We start from the raw sequence: 25,539 nt of genomic DNA on the forward strand, positions 1-25,539 counted from the left end.
GCTTGCTGACTCAGTAGACTGCCTGGCCAGAAAGCTCCAGGGACCTCCGATCTCTGACTCCCCAGTGCTGGCATCATAGACATGGGTGGGGTACAATGCCCAGCTTCCCATGTGGGTTCTGCGTACGCCGTTTGTCCACTGAGCACTTTACCAACCGAGCCATCTCCTGGCCTCTCTGCTGAACATTTTCCAATTGCAAGCGTCTCCTGTGAGATAAACACCCAGAGAAAGTGTCACACTGTGATCCCAGTTCCACAGAACGCTGTTGCTGACCTCCATCTATATACATTGTAACTTCACTAACGTGACCCAGAATTATGTGTGCTTCATACCTGGCAATCAACTTTTCATACAGCTTTTTTAAAACTGACTGGATTGAAGAGAGGTTCTTATAAGTTATTAAAGGACCATATCCTCCCTCCTCCTTTATTAATAATGGATTATTTAAGAGATCAGGGCCCCAGCAAAGATTGTGAATGACAGGCTTACATGATTAAACCATAAGATGATTGACCCCCAAGGTGAGTCTCATGCTGATATGCTAACGCTCATCTTCACATTCTCCTTTCCAATACAATCCAGGATGCAGAAGGGCTTTCACTGGAAAGCAATGCTGCCAGGGTCTCCCCAGCTCTGGATTTTGTTTTCTGTCTTAGTTTGCCAGGTTCTTCTAAAGTGAAGTCTTCTTTCAGCCTGTTTAAAACGCTCTGGTGGTTTTGCTTTGTGTCTCTGACAGGTCAGCTGAAAGATGCCATCAACCAGCGGCACCTACAGCAAGTAGCTCTTGGTGAGTACACTGCAGAGACCGCAGGATGAGAGGGGTATGCACTGCAGAGACCGCAGGATGAGGGGGATGTGCACTGCGGAGACTGCAGGATGAGGGGGTATGCACTGCAGAGACCACAGGATGAGAGGGGTGTGTACTGCAGAGACCGCAGGATGAGGGCACTGCAGAGACCCCCAAGATGAGGGGGGGTGCACAGCAAAGACCCCAGGATTAAGGGGGTCTGCACTGCAGAGCCCTCAATATGAGGGGGGTGTACACTGCACAGTTCTCAGTATGAGGGAGGTTGCACTGCAGAGTCCTCAGGATGAAGGGGGTGTGCACTGCAGAGACCCCAGAGTGAAGGGAGTGTGCACTGCAGAGACCCCAGGATGAGGGGGATGTGCACAGCAGAAACTCCAGAATGAAGGGGGTGTGCACTGCAGAGCCCTCAGTATGAGGGGGGTGTGCACTGCAGAGTTCTCAGGATGAAGGGGTGTGCACTGCAGAGACCACAGTATGAAGGGGGTCTGCACTGCAGAATCCTCAGTATGAGGAAGGTGTGCTGTGCACTGCAGAGCTCTCAGAATGAAGGTGGTGTGCACTGCAGAGCCCTCAGAATGAGGTAGGTGTGCACTGCAGAGTTCTCAGGATGAAGGGTATGTGCACTGCAGAGACTACAGGATGAAGAGCATATGCACTGTAGAGCTCTCAGTATGAGGGGAGTGTGCACTGCAGAGACCCCAGGATGAAGAGGGTGTGCACTGCAGAGACCCCAGTATGAAGGGGGTGTGCACTGCAGAACCCTCAGAATGAAGGGGGTGTGTACTGCAGAGCCCTCAGTTTGAGGGGGGGTATGTACTGTAGAGATCCCAGGATGAAGGGGGTGTGCACTACAGAGCCTTCAGTATGAGGGGGTGTGCACTGCAGAGACCCCAGGATGAAGGTAGGTGTTGCCCAAACTAATCCAGCTAAACATCAAATCCTGAACACCTTGAAAGTTGAAGGAAGCCAAAGGTTGGGCTCTGTGTACCTTCTCTGAGCAAACCAATGCTCTAGCCTGTGTGCTTGCACCTGGATGTTGGCAACCACCCTTTCCACTGCTTCCTTATCTCCCCAAGTTCTCTTGTCCCATCACCACCTTAACTCTGCTCCTCAAAAGAGATATTCTGAGCTTCCTAGGGGCAGTGCTGATCTCTCCTACACAGCAACCTATGGTAAAAACAGTGACCAATTCACCAGTGTCTCGGGTCTTTTCTTCATCACCACATTCGAAGGAGGTCAGAGCATCATCCAGATGGGGCAGATTCAGTGGCCTGCCTGTCATGCGGCTTGCTAGAACTAGACGAGGACCCCAGGTCTCTCCGAACACTGCTGTGATTCCCAGCCTACAACAATGGTTGACTCACTTGAATGCATTGGTAATGTCAACACTAAACCCACACAGTCATTTCCCAAGGGACCTCCTGCACCTCCAGTGGCAGACAGATGCCAGAAGTGTCTCATTTGATGTGGGACTCAATGAAATTGCCTGGAGAATAGTGACATTCTCCAGAAGGCTGGTGAAACAGATCTCTGGAAAAGCCACCTCTCTTTCCAGCTGGTTAGGACTCGACCACTTTTATGACAAACGAGCAGCTCCCCCTTGTGATAGCCTGGGTCCTGTAGTGCCTCACAATTGAAGAAACCCAGTACCCTGTGCTCACTTTGGGCATGTCACTGGACTGGAGCCATCCCACCTGTCCCTCACACAGGGGACTTCTCTAGCCTTCATAGTGTTGACTCATTAAAGGTGACACCAACGTAGAGATGCCATTCATTCAAGAGGTGGTTTTTAACCTTGAACCCAGAAAAGCGTGCCCAGACTTTTCGGTCATGGGCTGGCAGGTAAGGGCTGCTCTGTCCTCTGTGCTCCCCAGGCCAGAGCCTCCCTGGTCTGATCCTCCCTCCTAGGACGAGCACCCGCTGGGCCTTCCTGTGTGTTCTCAGAAATCCTGTGCCTTAATTTCTCTGCCTGCCTCCCTAGGGCCTTCTACACTTCACAGGTGTCAGAGCCCCGCCTGCAGCCATCAGCAAACTTCAAACGCAAGGCACTCAGGCTAGAAGTCTAATTAAGAACTTCAGAAAGACCTGTTTCCTTTACAACCATAGTATCCCAATTAGAGACAAGGTGTTAGGAGTTACAGCTTTAGGGACTGACTCCTGGTTGCTGTCCATTGTGCTTTAGGAGGTTGTCTAAATCTGTGGCCCCGAGTGACCCCAGTCCAGGAGGCGTTCTTGTCTATGAAGGGGGATTTCTCCTCCACCCTCACCCTACGGCTGGCACTTGTGTCAAAAGCTAAGGCAGAGGTTCTTCCGGAAGATAAGTAGCACTCCTACTATGTCGGCATGGTCTGCTGTCTGCTGTCACGTCCTGTCATTTGGGCTTCTAGTGCAAGAGTTAGGCAGTGACCAGATGGCCGATGTCTGCTTCTCTGTCTTTCATTTACACTCCCTCCACCTCTTCACTCTGCCTCACCCTTCACTTTGAGGCATGTGGCATCAGTATTTCTGTATGTTGCTAGGTTTCTATGGAGGGTGGTTGGGCGACTGGTTGGGAGTATCCTGGGAACTAAGCAGGGAAGCTTGGCCCAGGCATCCTTCATAAGAACCCAATCTCGATATGGAGAAGCAGATGAGTGTCCAAGGAAATGCATACAGGAGCAACCCCATGTCCCAAAGGTGAGAGATTTAGCAGTAATAGAAGAGGCATTGTTTGAAAGAGGTCATTGCCTTGCTGAAGGAAGCCATACCCAGGGGTATACTGGAGCTGGCTCATTCCACGTCACAAGAACTGACTGGGGATGTGTCAACAATATGGAGGGCTGTTACTCAACTGCTCAACACAGCTGACGTTGAGAATCAAATAATGTGCATTTAGAGTTACATTATATTTTAAAGCAAAAGCAACAAACGCTTAAATTTCATTCTTTGCTAAGTTATTAGCTGTGCTTGAGAAGTTATCTTCAGCTATGGTGCCTCTCCGGGGGTGGATGGGGGTCTGCACAGTGCTTATTGCTCTATTTCCTCAGGTTCAAGTTTATTGACACCACACAACAGCTCAGAGTCAGCTATGGTGGGAGAATCACATCAAAGGGATAGGCAAATCTTCTAAACATGGGCTCTGGGGCCTTTTGCTAACAGCGCCAACCTATTGACAGTACCAACAAGCACCCCATGAGGTTGGCTGCATGTGTGTGCGTTCACACATGCGTGCTCAAGGTTTTCTCCTCCCTCGGCTGGCTACAAATACAGATCATGGCTTTCTTTTTATATGTCCTGCCCAAAGTATATGCAGGAACTCAAACTTCCTCACAGCCTTGGTTCTTTAGAAAAATCAGAGGACAAGGAAACTCAGGAAGACTTTGGCATGAGGCACAAACAGCACCCAGCCCAGTGAACCGCCTGGGTGTGACAGCCTGAGAGATCCAAGGTGGCTTTGAAGAGACATGTCAATGGCCACTTGAAGGAACATCTACAACAGACATGACTGATGGGCTTAGAGGAGTACTAAGAGGTCCCACACTCTGACGTGCAACTCAACACCATGGTGTTACGTTAACACAGGCATTACTTGGAGAGTTGAGAGTGTGGGTGCAACTGTATTGTCCTTGCTACCTGGAATGATACAGTGCTTGATGGATCAGTTGAGGCAACCATCCAGTGTTTTTGAGGAGTTTCACACCATGTCTCTGTGTATTTTCTTATTTATTGCTTCCAAATCCCCAAGAGGTACCTATTTCTTCTCTAGCCTTCATATCACCAGCTCATCACAAGCAATGAGGTGGGAAAACTAGCCAACCCGGAGTCAGTTTTTACCTCGGGCTTGGGAAACAATGGTTGTGTTCAAGCAAGGCTGCTCTAACCTCTTTGTTCCCCAGCCCCGAGCCTCACGGGGCTGGTCTGCCCTGCTGGTCCTCCCATAACAGCTAAGGCCCAAAGTGGTAATAGATGCAAAACCAGATAGCCTGGTTGATTCAGGCTGGGCCAGCTGCCATACTGACTACTCAGCAATTTGCCTGGCATTCTGGTGTCTGTTTAGGGGCACAGAGCTAAGGTCTGAGAGTCTGTAGTCTAACTAGGAAAAAAAGGACAAATACTAAGGAGAGGTCAGCTTTGAGTTTTCAGAACCAGTGTCCTTTTCCCTTCCGTACACAAAGCTAGCTCAGCCTCAACCCCCTTCAGGAAGATCCCCCGGGCCTCTTCTCCCAGGTCTTATTTTTCCTCAGTCTTGTGTGTGTGTAAGCTCACCAGCCTCCTTTTATAATGACTAATAATTTCCAAGCTATTTTCCCCATTCAAACGGGAGCTCCTTGAAAGCTGGGTACACAGGAATTCAGGCGCATGTCCCCAGCAGCCGACATAAGCAGAAAACAGGCCAAATCAGTGGGCCAGCAAAATGCTTCCCCAGACGGCTTCCAGACCCACACATCTCACAAAAGTACAATGAGACGTTTGAAACATAAAATAAAACAAGTCCATTTAAAAGAAGTGGCCGGGGTAAGTGCTTGTGGACCCCATAGCTGAGCAGATTACACACACACAGGCGATAAATTTGGTTCTCTCTTGTCTAGCTGCAGAACAGAAAGAAGCACCCAGAATTCCTGAGTTTCCATTTTCTGACAGCAGGGAGCATACTAACTAATTTATCTGCAGAGATAGAATTTCTCCCTGAAACTAAACACAAGGCAGAATTTATCGTGTGGATCCTCATGTAAAGGACACCAAGTGACACTGAGTGATGTCTTCAGCTGCAGTTTTACAAAAGACATCCCAGTGTTGTTCAACCAGATGATTCTTGTATCGACCCTCCATAAAAGCGAGAGGTCTGGCATTAAAGCATAACTCACAGAAAGTGTTTATGTGAGCAGCCAGGATAATAGGATCCAGGTACCCTGCTTCCTGACAGCCACAGGGTGGGGCTGATGAAAGTGAGAGAGTCTTCTGAGGGTAATGTGCCCACCGAGACCCCACCTCTCCTCTGGAGCACGTATCCTATCAAGGTCTAGATCACATCCTGATCACAATCGATCGAAATTCTAACGAGAGCTGTGATTAGAACTTTAGAAATGCCAGAGCCCAGGGAGGCTTTTAGGGAGGGAGGGGCGGAGGGAGGCAGCCAATCAGAGGCACATGTCCAGGCATGTTCCCTTGACCCAACCCTCTGAAGACATCTGTCTGCCGATGCTGTGGAGTTGCTTTGTCTACTGTTTCTTTTGTATTTATGGTAATGAGAGACCCAACGTCACCACTGGCCTGTTCTAAAGACACCTAGGAGCCCCTAAATCCTACTATTCCAGGTCCTTTTCCCTCTGCCCCACCCCTATCTTGCTAGCCTTGGCAACATAAGGAGCCCTTGGATCATCACCAGCCTGGTGTGCTTTTGAAGATGACTCCCCGGCACCCTCAGAGGGCCTTGGGAAGTCGAAAGGCCTCCTTGGGCCGGGTCCTACCTTATTGACTTCCCTCAGCTCTTCCTCCAAGAGCTCTGCTCCCTTAAGAAACTCCTGCACTGACCTCTTGTGGCTCCTGTTTGTCTTCAGACAGCAGATGCTTTTGCTTGCCCCGTTTGATTAAGATCCTCAGGGTCTGCCACAGATCTGAAAAGAAGATCAGAGACAAACCAAGCCCAGATACTCCCTGGGTCTCACCGGGCGCTCAGCGTGATTGACGGTGTGAGACCAGTAGCTCACAGTCATGGATCAGGCCCACTGCTTGAGACAGAGATGAAGGGGTTCCCAGCAGTGGATTCAGTGGACTCTGAGAGACCAAGGTAGTAAAGGTACCCCCAGGACCACTAGTGACAGTGGGCAGGACCAGCAGGCAAGTATCAGGGTTCCAAGATGCCCCCCACGACCAGTTCAGACAGAACAACGGGCCTATTTGTTGTTAAGTTTGTATCCGTGGGAAGTTCTACAGATTTTACACAACTCCTGCCTGTGGCTTTCTTGAAAGCTCTCAAGTTAGACAGTCCACACTGCCCTTTCAAGAGTTGTCTCTACTCTGCACATACCTCTAGGATGTGACACTTTTCATCCCCATACCATTACACAGAGCATCTCTAGCTAGTTTTGCTGATCCTGTAATATCCAGTGCATCTTGGGAAGGGGAGGGTTTATCTCACGTTATAGATCACAGTCCACAGCCAAGGGAATCCAGAAAAGCAGCTCAAGCTAGGAATCTAGTGCTGTGTTTTATAAAAATAAAGAGAGAAGGAATATGCTTGGTGGAGGTGGAGTCGGGTGTGGGGGAAGGGCATGCCTCAGCGGGCCCATGCTGAGACATCCCTTCCTCCTGAGGGGCCTTCCACAGGACACTATAGTATAGAATACAGTTTATTCAGGGCATGGGAAGGGGATTGTAGGGAGCAGAGACAGAGAAAGGTAGAGAGAGGGGTGGGGTAGAGGCTGGCCATGAGCATGTGGAGAGAGAGGGGGAGAGGCATAGGGAGAGAGAGGGTAAGTGATAAGAGGACAAAGCAGGAGCAAGAAGGCAAGAGACAGAGGAAGGGGTGAACAGCCCTGTTATAGTTTGTCAGGTAACTGTGGGGCAGAGCCTAGAGGCAGAAACTGAAGCAGATACCATGAAGGAACTTTGCCTCCTGGCTTGCTCCCCATGATATGTTCAACCTGCTTCTTAACCAACCCAAGATCACCTCCCACCTGCGCTGACTGTTCCTACCTCAATTAACAGTCAAGACAACATCCCACAGATTGGCCCACAGGAAAATCTAAGAGGCCCTTCTTCTCCGATGGTTCAAGCCTGTGTCAAGATGACACAGAATATTTCTTCAACATTGAGGCAAGTGACTGGCACACAGCACTGGGTCCCCATAGCATCTGTTGATCCACCAGTGAGATCTATAGCATTACAATTTTGCCTTCCGAATGTGCCAGGCAGCTAAGGGGCTCTGGGCCTGGATTCCAATATCTGTAAATGAGGTGTTTGTACAAATTAATAGCCTAGTACCCAACACAGCCCCTGAGACTTAACTGCATTCATTGATGGCTCATGGCATGAACTAATGGCTCTCGCTCTTTCCGGCTCCTCAGCAACAGAGCGTGACCTCCACGACTGCAGTTGTCTTTGGGATGCATGCCACTGGATGTGGACACGCGTGAGGGCTTGGATCAATTATAGAACATCTGTTCTCTCAGAAACGCGTGGGAGAGATGTCAATTCCTTGGAATTTCAGAGAATCTAAAGGAAATTACATGACAACAGATGACATGGCATCTCAGAGGTTCCAAGTTAGGGAATTCTCTGAGACCAGCTACAAAGGCTCACCACTTGCGTGGATTCAAGCCCACCGCTGTGTGTGAGAATACAGGATGAGGTACAGTGAGTAACTGGGGTGCCACAGTTGAATTTCCAGGCTCAAGAGGAAGGCTAGGAGTGAGAAGGCCCCAGCTCACTTTCCTACCCACCGTTGAAGACTGTGGCTTCAGTCTCCTGCATTCATCTGGATGTCCTTCCCAGGGCTGTGGAGAATGAAGACTGTCCCACCCAACATCAGTCTTGAGCTGCAGTGTCTCTCAAGGGGAAGGGCACTCACCCTGTGTACCGGTCAGGGCTCTCAGGAGAGCGGAGCAAGAGAGTAGAGGCGGATGCATAGGAACAGGTTAATTATGCCGGACTGATTGCAAAGGCAGAAGGGTCATGCGATCTTCAGTCCTGCAATCGGGGGGCTCAGGAAAACAGGTGGGTATGGTGCCAGTCCAAATCAGAATGCTGAGAACCAGGGGCAGCAGTGGTGTGAGTTCTGACCTAAGTTTTAATATCTGAGAACTAGAAGCTCTCGTGACTATGGGAAGATGACAGATTCACAGAGCCCAAATCCGCCTGACCTGTATGTCTCTACAGCCCATCCTCAATGGATTCCATGGTGACAGCCCACTTTGATGAGGATGGCTCTTCCTTTCTTAGTCCACTTGCGAACACTTTCACAGATTCACAAGCAAATGATATTTTACAAGCTATCTGGACATTCCTCACCTCTTAGCCCAGTCAAGTTGGCACAGGAAGTTAACCATCTCACCTCAGGAGCAGGACCAGAAGTTTGGCAGACACCTCTGTGATCCACTAGGCCTGTAACCCCGATCTGTCAGTCCTCTCAAGCGTCCCTTTGCTTGTCCCCAGGAGACAGAAAAGGAGATGCTCCATAAGCTGGCCTCCCTTCCAAGTGATGTGTGTCTGTGATAGGAGTGGACACAGCAGGTGCTCAGCAAATCAGTGGCAGCAGGAGACAAAAGGAACTGAATGTCCAGGCAGTAGGCACAGCCCGCTCACCACTGGAGCTCTGAGCCGTCAGCAGCACTGGCAAGGCTGGTGGAGTCCCCTCATCTGATCACCGACAGTTATGCTTCCTTGTAGAAACACTACGGAGCCTCAGGATGGAGTGGCTAGTTACCAATGCCATCTTTCCTGCTAATTCAGACCTCATATGTGCTCCTTTGGATCAATAAGACATCAAGCACCCAGGAGACAAAACACAAACCTCTTTACTTCATCTTCTAGCCTAGAACATCTTCTAATGCGCCTAGTCCAGGAAGGCACTCAACCCAGCACTGCTCTCACAGTGACAGACAAACAAGCCAACCAACTAAACAGAAAGCTCAGCGGTCCCCAGCAGGCCAGCAAAGAGATGAGCTCAGACTGGTGCGTTTATCCAGTGAAAACCAGAATCCACAATACATGTTCTAGATCCAGTTTAGTGATGGAGAACTTAGACCTGCACTAGTGATTGGAAGAAAAGGGGGGGCACTGAGGTGTATAGAGTGTGGAGCAGAGGTGAGCTCCAGCAATGGTGTCCCTTTGTGTAATTCCCAGTGTCTCAGTGAGGCTTAGGGTGTGTTTACATTTCATTGTGTGCTTGAGACATGTGTCCAGGTATATGGTCCCTGAAACATTTATAAAGGGGACACCTGTGCAGCCTCTTTCCAGATCGATAAGTTACTTTGTGATTAAAAAAAAAAAAGTCTCTGTATATGTGTGTTTATGTGTGTGCATGTGTGTGTGAATAAGCACATGTATGTTACCGTACACTCCGCAGTGCATGTGCAGAGGACAGAAGACAACGTCAGGTGGTGGTCCTCACATACACCTTGTTTGAGAGGAGGTCTCTTGTTTGCTTCTGCACTCACCGGGCTAGCTCAGCCCCAAGCTGTGGGGGATTCTCATCTCTGCTTCCTATCTCACGACAGGAACGTTGCTTTTGAAGATGTGTGCTACCACATCTGGTTGTTTTTGTTTTTGTTTTTGCTTTTGCTTTTTTGTGGTTCTGGGGACTTGAACTCAGGTCTTCACACTTGCAAGCAGGCCATAACACATGCTTTACCCACTTAAGCAATCCCCTCAGCCCTGCTCAGACTTGCTTTGTTTTGGGTTTTGGTTGGTTGGTTGGTTGGTTGTTGTTGTTTAATAAGACCTTTGAAAATTCCTCATGAGGTGTGACTGTAGCACCCTCGTCTTCAACTCCTCCGAGATCGGCCCTGCCTCCCTACCCACCCAGCTCTGCATTCTCTTCTGTTTCCCACCCAATCTGAGCTGCCCGCAATGATGCAGTGCTGCCTGGGATGCATAGGGGCATGAAACATGCACAGTGGGAAACTGAACCGTGGAGAGAAGCTGATGGCAAGCGTGAGAATCACAACATCTGCAGAGAGATGTGGAGGAGAGTGGATGGTGGATGCCGCAGAGCCTCCCACCAACTCCGTAATGGCTTACTAAGAAACAAGAATGGAAACAACTATATTAAATGATTTGGAGCTTTTGTTTTGTTTTGTTTTCAAAATAAAGAGGTGGCACAGAGGGTTATTTATACCATATAAATATAAATTGAGCTTTGTTGAAATTGTTTCTGATAATCCCCCAAGCTCAATGAAAGATTAGACTCCATGGGCTTAGAATTCAAACGAAAATTACTGTTTTTTTCCTAATCATCATGATGGCTGCCTTGATAATAAAGTGAGAATCCCATGCCTACTCAAATTCATCCTAAGTAGCCTCACTGTGACTGTGTCAGGATCACTGACTTAAAGGGAAAAACATAAATGTGCCAGTTCTCATTCCTGCCTCCAAGCATGTGGGCAGTTATGTGGGCTCAACAGTGTGGAGAGCACACCCAGCATGTTGAACAGTGCGGAGGGCCATGTACGTGAATATCACTATCTTGGTGCGTGATCTCTCTCTGTCTCTCTCTCTCACTCTGTGTGTGTGTGTGTGTGTGTGTGTGTGTGTGTGTGTGTCTTTCTCTCTCTCTCTGAAATGCTTACAGGATGTTTGGCTTCTCCATGTCAAACAGAAACTGAGTGACCACACAATTCAACTGGTCATTCATTGTTCATCACAAAAACAACCAACTAAATGGTTCGTTGTGCATGCCTTTAATTCCAGCACATGGTAGGAGAGATAGGCGGACCTCTGTAAGTTTAAAGCCAGCCTTATCTACAGAGTGAGTTCCAGGACAGTCAGAGTTACACAGAGATACCCTATCTTAAAAAAAAAAAGTCATGTTTTACTGCAGTTCTTAGTTCTTACTTCTCTGTCTTAACCCCAGCTAAGGTCATGTGTCTGTGGTCAGCTGCTCTCACTCTAATTCCTTCCTTGCTCCACCCATTAAGGCTCCATTGCCACAAGAAGAGGCTGTCAGTAAGGACACAGTTGTCCCCTATCTGATACTGTTGTGACATGTATGTGACTGGACTCTTCCTCATTTGGGGTCTCTGGAGGTCTTCCACCTTAAGTCCTTCACTGGAGAGTATGCTTTTTATTTGGACAGCTATGCACCTCATGTGACCAGGGGTCTTGACAAGAAGGATATATGGTAGTAGTCATATTAGGTATTGTGAAGTAAATTGAAGAAAGGCTTTATTATTCATAAAGGTGTAGGCAAGTGTAGAAAAGCCAAAAGGGCCAACCTAGCACCCCAGGGGTACAATCAAAGCAGAAAGTATTGTCACTCGTAGAGCCGTAGGACCATGGCATATGTGAGCAGTAACTGGCATATGGAGACTGGGAGGGATGCATCGAAACCTTGGCCATGGGACACAACTGAAGCTTGAATGTGACAGTCAAGTCGAGTCCCTGCAGAGACAGCTCCTCAGCTGTCTTGCTTTCTGTCTTCTCCCTCCCCTCGGGTGCCCGCTAATGATCTCCACTGACTGATTTCAGGCAGGATACCAGGCTAAAGAAGCCCACGGAAGCCAGAACCCCAGGGTGAAGGGGGTGGGGGTGGGGGTGGGGGGACAAACAGACGTGAGCATGAGAAGCAATGCCGTGAGGAGCAACAGGCCTGTCGCAAACCCAGGAAGCTGTGCCTTACCCATGGTTCACTTTTCCTGGGGTCCTGTTCCATCCAGGGGGCCTTATTAAAAATGTTCTTGGTCTCCTGGAGTGTGCTAGAGGATCTAGGGGTGTGCTGAAACCAGCTCACACCGGCTCATTAGAGCCCACTCTGTATATCTTTTCTTGATTCAGAAACAGTACACTCATGGCTCGAAATCACCCAGGAGGCCAGTGTTCACTCCTCACTCGGCACACATGGACTGTGGGGTGCCCACCAAGCTTCCTGTTGGCCTCTTCCAAGCCCTACTTGCTGGCTATGATGGAAGGGAACACATCTCCAGACATACATCCCTCCCCCCAGCCCCCATTTAAGAGAAAGATGTGGACTGGGGAAAATGGATAGTTTCTTTCTTTCTTTCTTTCTTTCTTTCTTTCTTTCTTTCTTTCTTTCTTTCTTTCTTTCTTTCTTTCTTTCTTTCTTTCCTTCCTTCCTTCCTTCTTCCTTCCTTCCTTCTTCATTCCTTCCTTCCTTCTTTCTTTCTTTTTTCTTTCTTTCTTTTTTCTTTCTCTCTCTCTCTCTTCCTTCCTTCCTTCCTTTCTTTTTAAAATTATTTTTAGAGTGTCTCCCAGGGCATCTGCTCCACTCCTTGTCTGAGGTTACATGAGAGTCAAGAGGGCTCAGCCAGCCCTCACCCTCAATGCTGTGCCACCTTGGAGCCCATTTGTGGCTCCTGTGTGTGATAAATGATCCCCAAAGAAATCAAAGTAAGCTCTCTGACAGCCTGTCAGGGGATTGGCCCACACTACTTACCAGTGTCATTCAGATCTCCATAGAGAGAAAGTCTAAGTCCCTCTCTCTGGCATAGGGAAACCTCGCTTCCCAAAGACCTGCATGTGGGTCTCATACTTATTCCCTTCTGGGAAGCCATTATGACAGCCATGTGGCCACAATGGAGCCTTGAAGCTGAGAGGGCAGGAGAGAAGATTTTAGGATTTATTTTTATTGTTTTGAATTATATGCATGTATGTGTGTGAGAGAGGCTATGTGTACATGAGTGTAATGTCCAAGGAGGCCAGCAGAGGGCGTCTGGCATTGCAGTCCATTGTGAGCCCAGGACTGAACTCAGGTCCTCAGGGAGAGCAATATGCTCCAAGCCACAGAGCCATCTCTCTTGTGCCTAAACGGAGGGTTACAAGAGACACGTTGCTTCTAAAGCAGGATCTTGAAGATGAGAAGGAGTGTGGTGAGAGGATCATGGGTAGATTAGAGAACATGGAAAGATATGAGTCAGAATGGTCTGTGAGCAGATGTGAGTGGGAGAGAGAGCTCCCAGAGAGAGAAGCCGTGACCACAGAGCTAAGCTCAAGGAAGTATGAGGCCCGCCTTTCTCGAGTGTGGAGTATTCCAAGGATCTTTGCCATGTTGCTGATTGACCTTGTGCACACTGTTCGTCTCTGTGACCCAGCTCCTCCTCTGGGAACATGAAACCGCCTGGGAAGAATGCCACCCAAAGCATGTGATTTGGGGCAACAGCAGCCTAGGGTAGAAGGGGGGCTGTCTTGCCTGTGCTTTTCCATGACTTAGACATTTGTGGTTGTATTAAAGTGTCACCTTTCTCCTCTCGAGGATCATCTGTTCTCCCTGAGGGGATGACAGACAGTGTGTGCAGGGAATGTGGGGCAGGGATGAGTGTGTCCCAGGTGCTCTCATGGCAGCGGAAGTCCAGGCATGCCATGTGCTGCTAAGGTACTCCACAGAGCCGAAACCGAGATAGATGATGGCGCTGAGGACCCGTCAGTGTGATGATTTCAATTGACAATAAATGTGAGCCATCACACAGGATCTGGTCTAATTGGGAAGCCAGAGACTTTCTGACCATTGGACACCATTAGTCTCCATAAGAGGAGACGCTTTGACTCCTCAAACAAGACGAAGCTGAGTGATCTACGTCTCTAGGAGGCAGTTTAGCTCACAGAAACCCAGAGTGGGGGGTTGAAAGAATTCACTGGTTAGCTAAGGAAATGCCTGACTGCTCTGATACCCTGTCTGGTATGGGAGAACAACTGAGCCTACTGCTTCCTGCCATGCTGGGCCCAGGCCAAGTGACGGCTATGTTAGGCCCCACAGTCTATACTCTACAGAAGCCCAGAGACCCCTCTCAGTTTCACAGTGTTGTTGGAATTGTTGTCGTTGCTTGCCTGCATACCTCTAGTGTGGTCAAGATGGTGGGACAGATTGCTCCCGGGAGTCCCATGAGATGACCTGGATTTCGGTAGACTCCTGCTCATAGCCAGTGGTTAAGTTGCGCGTGGCCAGCGGGAGCTCGGCACAGGTTGTTGCGCTTGGGTTAGTGAATGGCAGTCCTTACAAGCCAGCGCCTGGGTGCTGAGGCTTTGTTTTGGCCCTGCTGCAGATCTGAAAGTCATTTCAGGGAAACAGCATCTCCTTGCCTCACTTAGGGTAAGTTAATACGGACTTCAGTGAGCAGCCTGTGTATCCTTTAGTCACGGAATCACCTGCAGAGGGAGAGACCCCGGCTTTGATAAGGCCAAGTCCCCTGTGTGTGTGAACAGGAGGTGTGAATATTTCGTGAGATGACACCTGGGAGGTCTGGTGACAGTCACGTGGTGTATATTATTACATACATTGGGCCAAGCACCTAAAGAGGGCCAACTGCAGGCAGCTCCGGCTTCACAGAGCGTGGTCCTTTCTGCAAACCCCTGAGCTCCTTCTTCATCACAGTGGCCCTCAAACATCTGCAGGGCAAGCCGGAGCTGTGAGGACACACTCTGTCCCACAAGCCATCTCCTGTGCAGGTCCTGTCGTCTCCGGAACTCTCTTGCACAGACATTTACAGCGAAGGGTCCAGAGCCTTAGCTGGTTCCTTAACAAGGGGTGGCATCGGGATCTCCAGAGGACATGCTAACAAATCTGAACTCAGCAGGTCTGGACCGGGGCCCAGCTGCCGCTGTGCTTTGACAAGCTCCATAAGTGATTTCGAAGAGCTCCTCAGTCAAGAGCCACTGAAGCAGAGAAATGAGATTTCGTACAGTTCAGGCACCAGATAACTGTGTAGAGCGCGGAGTGGAGGATCTCGGAAGAGGAGAAGCAGGGGCTAGAGACCTCCCCAGTAGAACAAACTCAGGCAGAAGGGCCCCCTGGCTGGCCTTGGCAGCAATGAGGGGACTGAGTGCCCTACCCTCTGGCTTCCTGATTTGAAGTATGCTATCCAGCTGCTTGAGGCGTCCTCCTGGTGTGACATCCAGATAGACATCCGCCAGGGTAAAACTAAACCCTTTCTACTTGCTTTTCTGTGTTGCTTTGAAGCTGACTGTTCATCATAGTGACCTCCAAAAGGTCACTCAGGGATATCCTCTCCTGTACTATCCTTTGAGAAAGAATCCTCCCATTGAAAGGATGCCCTCCCCTGTGCCTCCTGTGAGGTGACAGTCAGTTCTGCCCATGGCCAGGGTCCCAGTGGGAACAAAGGCCTGCAAGCCCAAGCTCCCTTTCTCTCCCTGCTCTGTCCTCCCTCAGTCTGTTTTCACTTGCCTCCTTTTGACTGCCCAGCCCAGACTTCTCTTCACAGGGGCTGGCTCCTGGCTCCTGGTGCGTCCCAATGCAGTCTACAAAACAAACATCACCTTTGGCCTCGGGACCATCTGGGACATTGAGGGTAGCTTGTGACTCAGGGACACTGTGCCTTCATCCCAGCTGCTGGAGGTCCCTTGCCCCAGTCCTCTTTCCCAGAACCTTTCAACAAGCTTAGAGAATCCTGGCGCGCGCACGCGCACACACACACACACACACACACACACACCATCAAAGGGGCTCTTCATTGCAGTCTCAGATCAGCTACAAAAGACTAGATCAAGGGACTTCCCTACCCCCATCCCACCACTGTTACCCCTCAGCTTCTCACAATCTCAATGCCAGAGTCCTTACCATGGCCTAAAGGGGCCAAATCCACTCTGCCTCGGTTTCCTCGTGGCCTCCGCACCTACTGTCCTTTGCCAGCTCCTGCAGGTGCTCAGGCCTTCTCATTGTTCCCAACAGGCAACAAGCAGGCTCATGCCTGAGACCTCCACATGTTTCTATGTCTCCTAATCTCTGCAAGTCTCTGTCCTATTGTTCCCTCCTCCAAAAGGGCACCCATCAGCCTTCTCTCCAGCTTTGCATTTCGATCTATTGTATTATATTATAGATTTAACTTTGTTGTTGTTGTTGTTGATTGAAGTTCATCTTTGTCGCTAGAATTAATCCTTCTGGAATAGGACAGGCCAACAGTCACAACTAAATACACATCTCTTTAGGGGATAGGGAGGGCACCAAAGGTAACAGCACTTTCTGGGCAAGTCTGACAACCCAAGAGAGCAGATTCTACATAGTTGTCCTCTGATCTCTACACACAAGCGTGCATACAGGCGCTCACATGTGTACACACACACGGTATTGCACACTTCTAGCCCTGTTGATCCTTAGCTCACACAGCAAACGGCAGAGCCTACTGTGATGGTGGGGATGAATCAGGTACACACATTGACCTGGACCACAACTACACACGCCATGGCCTTCTATTCTCATGTCAGACACATTGAGAATGATCCCTCTGCCTGTGGCTCCTGGGCATCCCCAACTCCTGCAGCATGCCCACAGAAACCAGCACACTCCATGGGATCAGGCAGGAGCCTCCCCTCTGCCGAAAGGCCATGAATGCATGTTGGGACTCAGTCCCCTTCAGCTTCCCCTTCTCACCCTCACTGTCCTTGATGCCGCCTCCCAAAGGGAACCAGAGCTCTTCCTCCACCCAACTCCTGCAGCCTCTCTGCTGGTCTGTACCCCAGTTGTCACCCAGGCTGTCACTGTCACTTGTGTGCCCTTGGTGCAGGGTCAACAGTGTTGAAACAGGGAAGATGAGGCAGAGTTTCGTGTCTGAAGATTGCGAGGCAGATGGGGTGGGGGTGGGGTTCTCTGGAGCTCTAGGGAACACAGTGTCCTGAGCATTTGAAGGCCGGCTATCATTTGATGTTAAATGCCTCTTTCTGTGGTTCACATCTGCCGTTTTTCAGAGAGAGGGTCATCAAGTAAACATGGAATCCAGTGTGTCCTGTACTCAGCCTCTAAACAAAGCTCTGGGGAAAGAAGCAGAAAACAAGGGCTGCATGTCCCACCTCTGAGGCTCCCTATGCCTGTGACTTGGGGGGGGGGAGTCATGGAGGATTGTGGGTAATGAAGACTGGAACTTAAAATGTTCCCACAGGACGCCAGCTTCCTCTTCAGCTGAGATGACAGACCTGCTCACCCAGCGGAAGGAGGAGAGAGAGATTGGTTCCACAGAGATAAAAGGCAGGCTAGTGACCACTTAGCAGATGTGTCCGTGCGTCAGTGAAGCAGTAAGGAGGGAGAGAAGAGAGGAATAGCTTGGCAGATGGAGGAGTCTCTATAGGCCAGACTCCCAATATGCCAGACCTTCTGCAGCTGGGATCAAGGGCCAGCCTGCTGAAACAGGATACACCATGGGACAGCCACTTGTAAAAAGCATGAAAGGCTTTCAACCAACCACAGACTTAACAGAGGGCCGTACGCGCCAGGACGGTGAGCTGGTATAAACATTTGCCTCTTTGGAACCAGAAAAAAAAATTAACACCTCAGCTTTGCCCAGCCTTGTGACCTGTGTTACTTCTGGACAGTAAGTCTATGATGAGTTAGGTGGTAGTACAGTCCCTGCATGGTTATTCTGAGGTCTTCTTGGTGCATAGAGAACCTCATATGTGCCTAATGAATTGGGCAAAAAACATTTGAGAGAGGGCATTCAATAAACGATCAGCATTAGTAACTCGCTTGCTACAGTATACAGACTGGGGATTATCTGGGGTTTCTGAAGAGTACTTTTGTTTGAACCAGGGTCTCCTTCTATATCCCTGGCTGGACTGAATCTCAATCCATAGCCCAAGATGTCCTCAGACTTTTACCCCTTCTGCCTCAGCCTCCAAGGGATGGGATTACAAGGTCGTGCCACTCTGCCCAACGGAACACACATCCTTACACACTGTGTGATTTTTGTGGGTGTGAATGTGGGCAGGTGCATGTCATGAGGTGGACACACATGGGTGGTGGACATTGGAAGACAATCTTGGATGTCCTTGCCTTCCATCACGTTTGAGACAAGGACCCTCTTTTTGTTCGCCACTCTGGATGCCAAGCTAGCCGGACAGTGCGTCTCCAGGTGCTCTCCCGACCTTCGCTCCCGCCTGGGCACTGGGGCTACAGATGCACATGGCTGCACCCAGCGTTCCTTGGGTCCAGGGGATTCAAACACAGGTCCTCAGATTTTCATGACAAGTATGTTACCCACGGAGCTATTTCCCTGGCCTGGAATTCCATATTTAAAAGCTGGAAAGAACCCTTTTGTATCCCACACATCTCACCCCAGATGTGAAATGATACCAGGTCTCTACCTTTTAAATGAGATAATTAGACAATAACAAGTTCGCTGAACCACACACACAAGGAACCAGGCAAGTCAGCCTTCAAACGAGACTCCAGACTCACTCAGTATGGTGGTGGTGAATATTTGATGGGCCCTCAGAATAGAAAAGACATTCTGTGCTGCTCCAAAGAATCCATGTGACAATGAAAGGGGACATTAATGGGGACAGTCTCTGCTCAAAGTTGGTGGAAATAGCTGTGACCCATGAAGCATGTTCTTCTCTACGGCATTGAGCTGTGGCCACAGCAAACCTGTGAACAGAAAACCAATGTTCATCTCTCAGAAACTCTGGGGTTGGTGGGGCAAAGCATTTGACCCCTGGAACCCAGGAGAAAGTGGAAGGAGCGACTAGATCCCGGAAAGTTTTCCCCACCACCACCACCTCTAATGCATGCCGTGACACATAGGCACTTCCCCCACACATGATAAGGAATGAAAACCAAAAAATGTTCTACTAGGAGTTTTGAATTCAGGACCCTGGCTATCAAACAAGTGGGGATTTGCACTCAGGATCTGGAAGTTAGCCACAGGGCTTGGCAAATTAACCTCCTTAAGCCTCATCAGGAATGCAGGAGTGATGCCTTCCTCAAACAGTTGTCATCAGAGTGAAGTCTGTTTTTGTTCAGAAAGCACATGGGCTGGGGGCAGGGGTAGGGCGGGTGGCAGGGATGGGGAAGGTGGCTGGGAGGCCTTCATTCTGGAGGGAGGGTGCACGAGCAATGGTATGTACTGGGGGCTGGGGTGGTGGGGGAGGGGTGAGGAGCAGGAGGGGATATGGGGCATTGGCTCATGGGGGCATGAACTGGAGGCAGAGGTGAGAGTGGAGAGCAGCAGCTCAGGTAGGGGGGAGGCCTTCACTCTGCTGGGTCTGTAAGATCCTCTGCTGTGACTAAGAAGCATTGAACAATTGCAGACGCCCTGGAAGGGTGGAGAATTAGCAGACGAGCTAGAAGGGAGCTCCCCCTGCCCCCCACCCCCACCCAGCCTACAGCCAGGCACCCTCACAGAGGGCACAGCATCCAGGCCAGGTCACAGGCGCCAGTCAGTCGCACTGAAGTGCCATTAGGTCTGCCTCCAGTGACAGACACCAGGGCTGGAGGGAGGGCGGCTCTGAAGCCAAGCCAAGGCTGCCACCCAGAGGTCCCCAAAAGAACTCCCCGGACCCCTTTTGTCTTTGGATGCCCTTGACCTCTGCTATTGGCCCCTCCCCATTTTTTCCTTCTACCTTTCTTTGTTGCCGTAACCTCCTGGCATCTTACCCCTCCAGGAATCTCAGAGAACACTGTCCCAGCCTCCACGCCTGACCCCCAGGAGGAGAAACTGCGAGCACAGCTGGAGGAGGAGAAGGGCAGGTGAGCCAGCAGCTGCTTGCTTGCTTGGTTGTTACCGCCTGCGTCTGACCACAGCCTCCTTGGGCCTCCAGGACTGCAGCTTCTCCTTAGGAAAGGTGTCCAGCCTGGAGCCTTAAACCGCAGGAGAGGGCAGGAGTAGCCTTAAGCAAGGCCTACTCCTGGAAGGGGGGTACTGAATGAGGAAGAGTCCTGTCCTGCCAGCGAGTGCCCTCTACAGCAGTGCCTCTCAACCTGGCAGTGCGACGCCCACAAGGGCCACCTGTCAGATATCCTGCATATCCGATATCCTGCATATCAGATATTTACCTTTTATAGTGGATATTTATGATTCATAAGAGTAGCAATGAAACATGTTCTCCCGCGCAGCATCTAGCTGCCAGCCACAGCAAGTCTCTGAACAGAAAGCAAATTTTTATCCACCAGAAAGGTTGGAGCTGGTGGGGTGGCTCAGTGGGTGAAGGGTTTGATACACTGGCCTCGGTTATGAAGTAGCTAATTGTATGCTTGGGGGTCACCACAACCTGAGGAACTGTACTACAGGGTCCCAGCCTTAGAAAGATTAAGAACCAGTGCTCTGAAGGAACCAGGAAGCCCATGGTGGGCTTCACTCCACGGCTTTATCAAAGCTTAACCTGGCTCTCGCAAACCTCAGATCTTCACCCAGCTATCAAGAGGTCCGAAGTGATTTTACTTACAGGGTGAGGAGACACAGGCTTGGGTCAGGCAGCAGAGCTCATTCATTCATTTATCCTCTATGTCAAGGCTGGAGGTCCTAAACAAGTCAGTTTCCTGCCTCACGTTACTGGTGACATCACTGCAAACCCCCCCCCCAACACACACACAGGCACACAGGCACACAGGCACACATGCACACACACACGCACACACACGCACACATGCACACGCACATGCACACGCACTCACCACACAGCGCCCCACTCCCTCACGGCTTCACGGCAAAGGCATGAGTGTTGCCCACACCCCTGTGCCATCTGCCAGCGCCATTGTTGTTTTCCCCCGGCTGTCCATCTGCCCCTCGCAGCATCAGCTCCTTCCCTCGTGGCTGTGAAAAGCAACTGCAAATACAGCTTGAGAAAAACGTTTCTTTCTTCCCGTGGTCTAAGGGTACCCTCCATCAGGGCGTAGAAGGCCTGGGCAGGAACACGAGGTCACACACTCTGCAGTCAGAGAGCAAAAGATGGATGCTCGGCCTGTCTAATCTTTTACTCTGCCCAGAGTTCGAGTCCCTGGGCTGGTGCTGCCCACTTCAGGGTACATCAGCCATGCTCCATTAAAGGTCTCTGGAAACAGCCTCCCAAGCCCTTACAGAGGTACGTCTCCTAGGTGACTCGGGATCTAGCCGTGCTGACACTGAAGACCAAGCGTCACGCTTCTCCTTAGTCCACGTTCAGTGAAAAGGACTTCTTATTCTTGGAGAAGGTCCCCTGTGCCTAGTGAGCCAAAAAGTGGTCCACTCTGATCTCTCACCAGGGCATCTCTGCCAGGCCTCTGGGGCACAGACCCTCCCCCCTTGCAGCCTCCCCCACCCACGCTGTACAGGCATCATCTCACTGCAGCTCCTCTAATGCATGCCACTGCAGGTACAAAACGGCCTTTATGCACCTGAAGGCCCTGAAGGTGGAGATAGAGCACCTGCAGCTGCTCATGGACAAAGCCAAGGTCAAGCTGCAGAAAGAGTTCGAGGCCTGGTGGGCAGAGGAGGCCACCAGCCTGCAGGTATGCTGCGGGGCACATCGGGACAGTGTCCCGTACAAGCTCGGGTCCCTTGCGAGACAGTGGGGTGGGATGAGGCTTTCAAACCTCAAGTCTGTGGGCACTGGTCATGGCTCACAGAGCAAGTGCTCCCCTGAGTGATAGGAACACAAGAAGATCAGTGTCTCTGCTCCAGGGCCTCAGATAGCCTGAGCAATGAGAGATGACTCAAAAAGTAAATGATTGTGTCTCTGTTGCTTCATCTAAGATAATTTGGAGACTTCATTTGACATTCCCCCCTCTCTCCCCCTCCCTTCTCCTTCCCTCCCTCCTGCTTCCCTTCCTACCTTCATTTCTTATTTTCTTTCCTTCTTTCTTTGAGGCAGGGTCTCTCCATGTAGACCGGGCTGGCCTTGAACTCAGAGATGCGCCTGCCTCTGCCTTTTGAGTCCTTGGATTAATGGCAGGTGCCACCAGACCTGGTTGTTCTTTCTTTCATTGCACACACACAAACACACACACACACACACACACACACACACACACACACACACACACACACACACACTAGTTCTAGAAATGCTAGAAAACATGAAGAAGAAAGTAGAAATTACGTTTATCCTGCCACTTTAAGAGAACCAAGTCTCCGTATGATATCTCTGCGTGCTTTTTCTGCATATGTACCACTATGGGGTTTTTATCATTTTGATGAAGTGTGTATGTGTGTTGTGAAGGAAGAGGTGTTGGTTGGTTTGTGGCTTGTAGTACCAGGACTCAAGCCCAGAATCTCAAGCATACTGGGCAAGCATCCTACCGTAGAGCAACATCTTGTTGGTCTTAAGTACTGTGGTTGGCCTTGTGTTTTTTTTTTTTTTAACTTTTTAGAATAACTGCTTTTTTTCATATCACAATTCTGTAACGCCATTTCCAACTGTCACTGTTGCATCCTGTAAATATACTCAAGACAATTCAGTCGATCTGCTCTTGAATATTTAGATAGTTTCTGGTTCTTCACAGTAGACATATCTGTAGACGGTTTTTGCATATTTCCCAGACAAATCTCTAGAAAGTCTCTCTGATGTTGTGAAGGCTAAAATAACCTGCTAAGAAACAGCAGTAAAAAGCCCAGCTTTCTGTTTGCCCCCCTTGGGTATGGTAGGATGGAATTGAGGAGGTCACGGGTCACCCTTGGAGAGACCTCCCCCAGTCTCTCTCTTCACTTTAAAGACAATGAAACTTCGAGCCCGAAAGGGCTCACGCCCAAGGACACCCAGCCAAGCACTGACAGTGCGTTATTCTGGCCATGGTGTCACACATCTAAAGACATAACACTTACGAGGCAGGGGCAAGATGATTATGACTTCAAGGCCAGCCTGGGCCACACAAAAACAAGACTTCATCTCAAAAAGAATTTTTATTCATTATGGAAATCAGTATTATGGTTCCTAAACAGAAACTAGAATAACAATATTACCCATCTATGCCAGCCCTGGCTAGGTATCTGGAGGAATCTAAGCACAGCACAGAAATGTGTGCACATCTGTTCTCATTCTGTATTATCACAGTAGCCAGTGTAGCTATCCATCATCAGATGAGAAGGTAAGCGTGGCGTGGATATACACAGCGGAGTTCTAGTCAGCCACGAAGAAGAATGAAGCCATTACCTTTGTAGGAAGATGGAGACAGTGGAGATAATTACATTAAGCTCAATAAGCTAGACTTGGGAAGATAAATACCACACGTGTCTCTCCTGTGTGCAGCCTAGATTTAGATATATCTGAGGTGCTCGTATATGACATGCAAGTAGAAGGGGGTGATGTGGAGAAAGATGTTTGATGCCTATAACCTACGTATTTCGAAGAGAAAACCAACTCCCATAAGGTGTACTCTAACACATATACATTCTATTGACATATGAATTAAAAACCAAATAAATAGTAATTTCATACATTACCAGTGACACCTCAATTAAAAAATCAGTTCATTAAATGCATGGGAAAATGTAGAAAATTAAATAGAAATACAGCTATCAAAATAATTTTAAAATAAAGCTATGTAAGAAAATATGTATATCCTTTTGTAGGAATATTAATGAATAAGATTCAGGTGTGTGGTTATCAATGAAGTATTAGTGGCATTTACCATGATTTCAGAGTCACAGTGAAGACAGCATTTCAATGTTTCTGCACCAGCCATGATGATAGGATAATATGTGCTGTGATTGGTAGCAAATTCACAGGGACTGTTGATGTCACTGGGTAGTTGATGTCATTTCTTTCTTTCTTTTTCTTTTTCTTTTTCTTTTCTTCTTTTTTTTCCAAGACAGTCTTTCTCTATGTAGCCCTGGCTGTCCTGGAACTCACTCTGTAGACCAGGCTGGCCTCGAACTCAGAAATCTGCCTGCCTCTGCCTCCCAAGCGCTGGGATTAAAGGCATGAGTCACCACTGCCCGGCTGATGTCATTTATTAATTTCAGGTAGAAGCTAGGGATAATGAAGATGTAATGTATGTCCACGGTGACCCTGGCTGCTGTTGGGACTCTGGATCTAAGACCATTCCTAGTGGGTTCATCTGGAAGGGAAGCTGTCAGCCGGTGCCCAAGGAGCCTCAGCACTGGACAGTAGATGAGCCTCATGTGACATCCGGAGAAGCATTCAAATGGCTTGTTAGTTATATGGAAATGAAAGCCAAAGCAGCCAAGACGGTCAGAGCCATGTGCCTCCTGTCACCCAAAGTTGACCTAAGAGTCCGGATGGTGACAACAGAGATGACTGATACCCTGCCACAGGGGAAGCTGATGCCACACAGCTGTGGGTAGTTTCTTAGTCCGTCCTATAAAAGTCTCCTTGGTGGACTAAGGCAGAAGGGAGGTGACAGGTGTTCTGTGATGGCTTGCCCAAGAGGCAGGAAGCCAACGGGAGCACCTGGCAGCAGCTCCTCGCAGGCTCACAGTGTTCATGGGTTCCCAGAGGCCCAGAGGGTGTTCAGCGAATCTGACAGGACATTCAGGGGGACTTGCAGGGTATTCTGGGAGGGTTGCAGGGTATTATGGGAGACTCAGGGTTATTGCTACAGCAGCCTTGGTCTTCTGGAGCATTGCAGATGTGCAAACATTCTGGAGCCATCACGGCAAAGGTGAGCGCTCTGGGACCTGCACCATTACACCATAAGAGGATCATAGGACAAGAGACGCACACACTAGGAAGGATCTCCTGGGAGTGACCAGAGGATACTGTACTCACATCTTTTTTACCTGAAAAAAAGTAAATAATATTTGCTCCATTAGGAAAACTAGAGGGCACAGAGAATAATCCAGACTTTATTAACAATGTCCCCATTCACAGTCTGTATTTTGATAAAACAAAACTTTGCTCATAGTTATGTCTAGATTTTTTTGGTCATATGCATTGTATATACTTACTTCCATAATGGGCCTTTCCCTCTTAAGAATGACATCAAAGGACTGGAGAGATGGCTTGGTGGTTAAGAGCACTTCCTGCTCTTCCAAAGGACCAGAGTTAGGTTCCCAGCACCCAAACTGGGTGACTCCCGGTTGCATGTGATTCCAGCTCCAGGGTGATCCACCATCCACTTCTGGCCCCCAAATACACATAAACAAGAATTTTAAAAAGAAAATGTGGGGTTTTTTTGTTTTGTGTTGTGTTTTTTCGAGACAGGGCTTCTCTGTGTAGCCCTGGCTGTCCTGGAACTCACTTTGTAGACCAGGCTGGCCTCGAACTCAGAAATCCACCTGCCGCTGCCTCCCGAGTGCTGGGATTAAAGGCTTGCGCCACCACGCCCTGCGAAAATGTGTTTTAAAGAGTGACATTAAGGGATGAGGATTCAGCTCAGTGGTAGAGCACTTGCCTAGCCAGCCGGAAGCCTCCAGTTTCAG

At 49.4% G+C, this 25,539-nt stretch overlaps 1 protein-coding gene across 4 annotated transcripts in view; it reads left to right on the forward strand.

Moving 5' to 3' along the window:
• Kif6 (kinesin family member 6) overlaps positions 1 to 25,539 on the forward strand; it is a 294,750-nt gene that overhangs the window by 255,060 nt on the left and 14,151 nt on the right. For all 4 annotated transcript variants that reach the window (XM_006524391.4, NM_177052.3, XM_011246494.3 and 1 more), the window contains 3 exons: positions 737 to 787; positions 19,847 to 19,931; positions 21,533 to 21,668. In XM_006524391.4, the coding sequence (XP_006524454.1) occupies positions 737 to 787; positions 19,847 to 19,931; positions 21,533 to 21,668 (272 nt within the window). The remainder of the gene's footprint in view (positions 1 to 736; positions 788 to 19,846; positions 19,932 to 21,532; positions 21,669 to 25,539) is intronic.

This window comes from Mus musculus, chromosome 17 (genome assembly GCF_000001635.26).
Source record: "Mus musculus strain C57BL/6J chromosome 17, GRCm38.p6 C57BL/6J".
NCBI classification, from domain to species: Eukaryota; Metazoa; Chordata; class Mammalia; order Rodentia; family Muridae; genus Mus; species Mus musculus.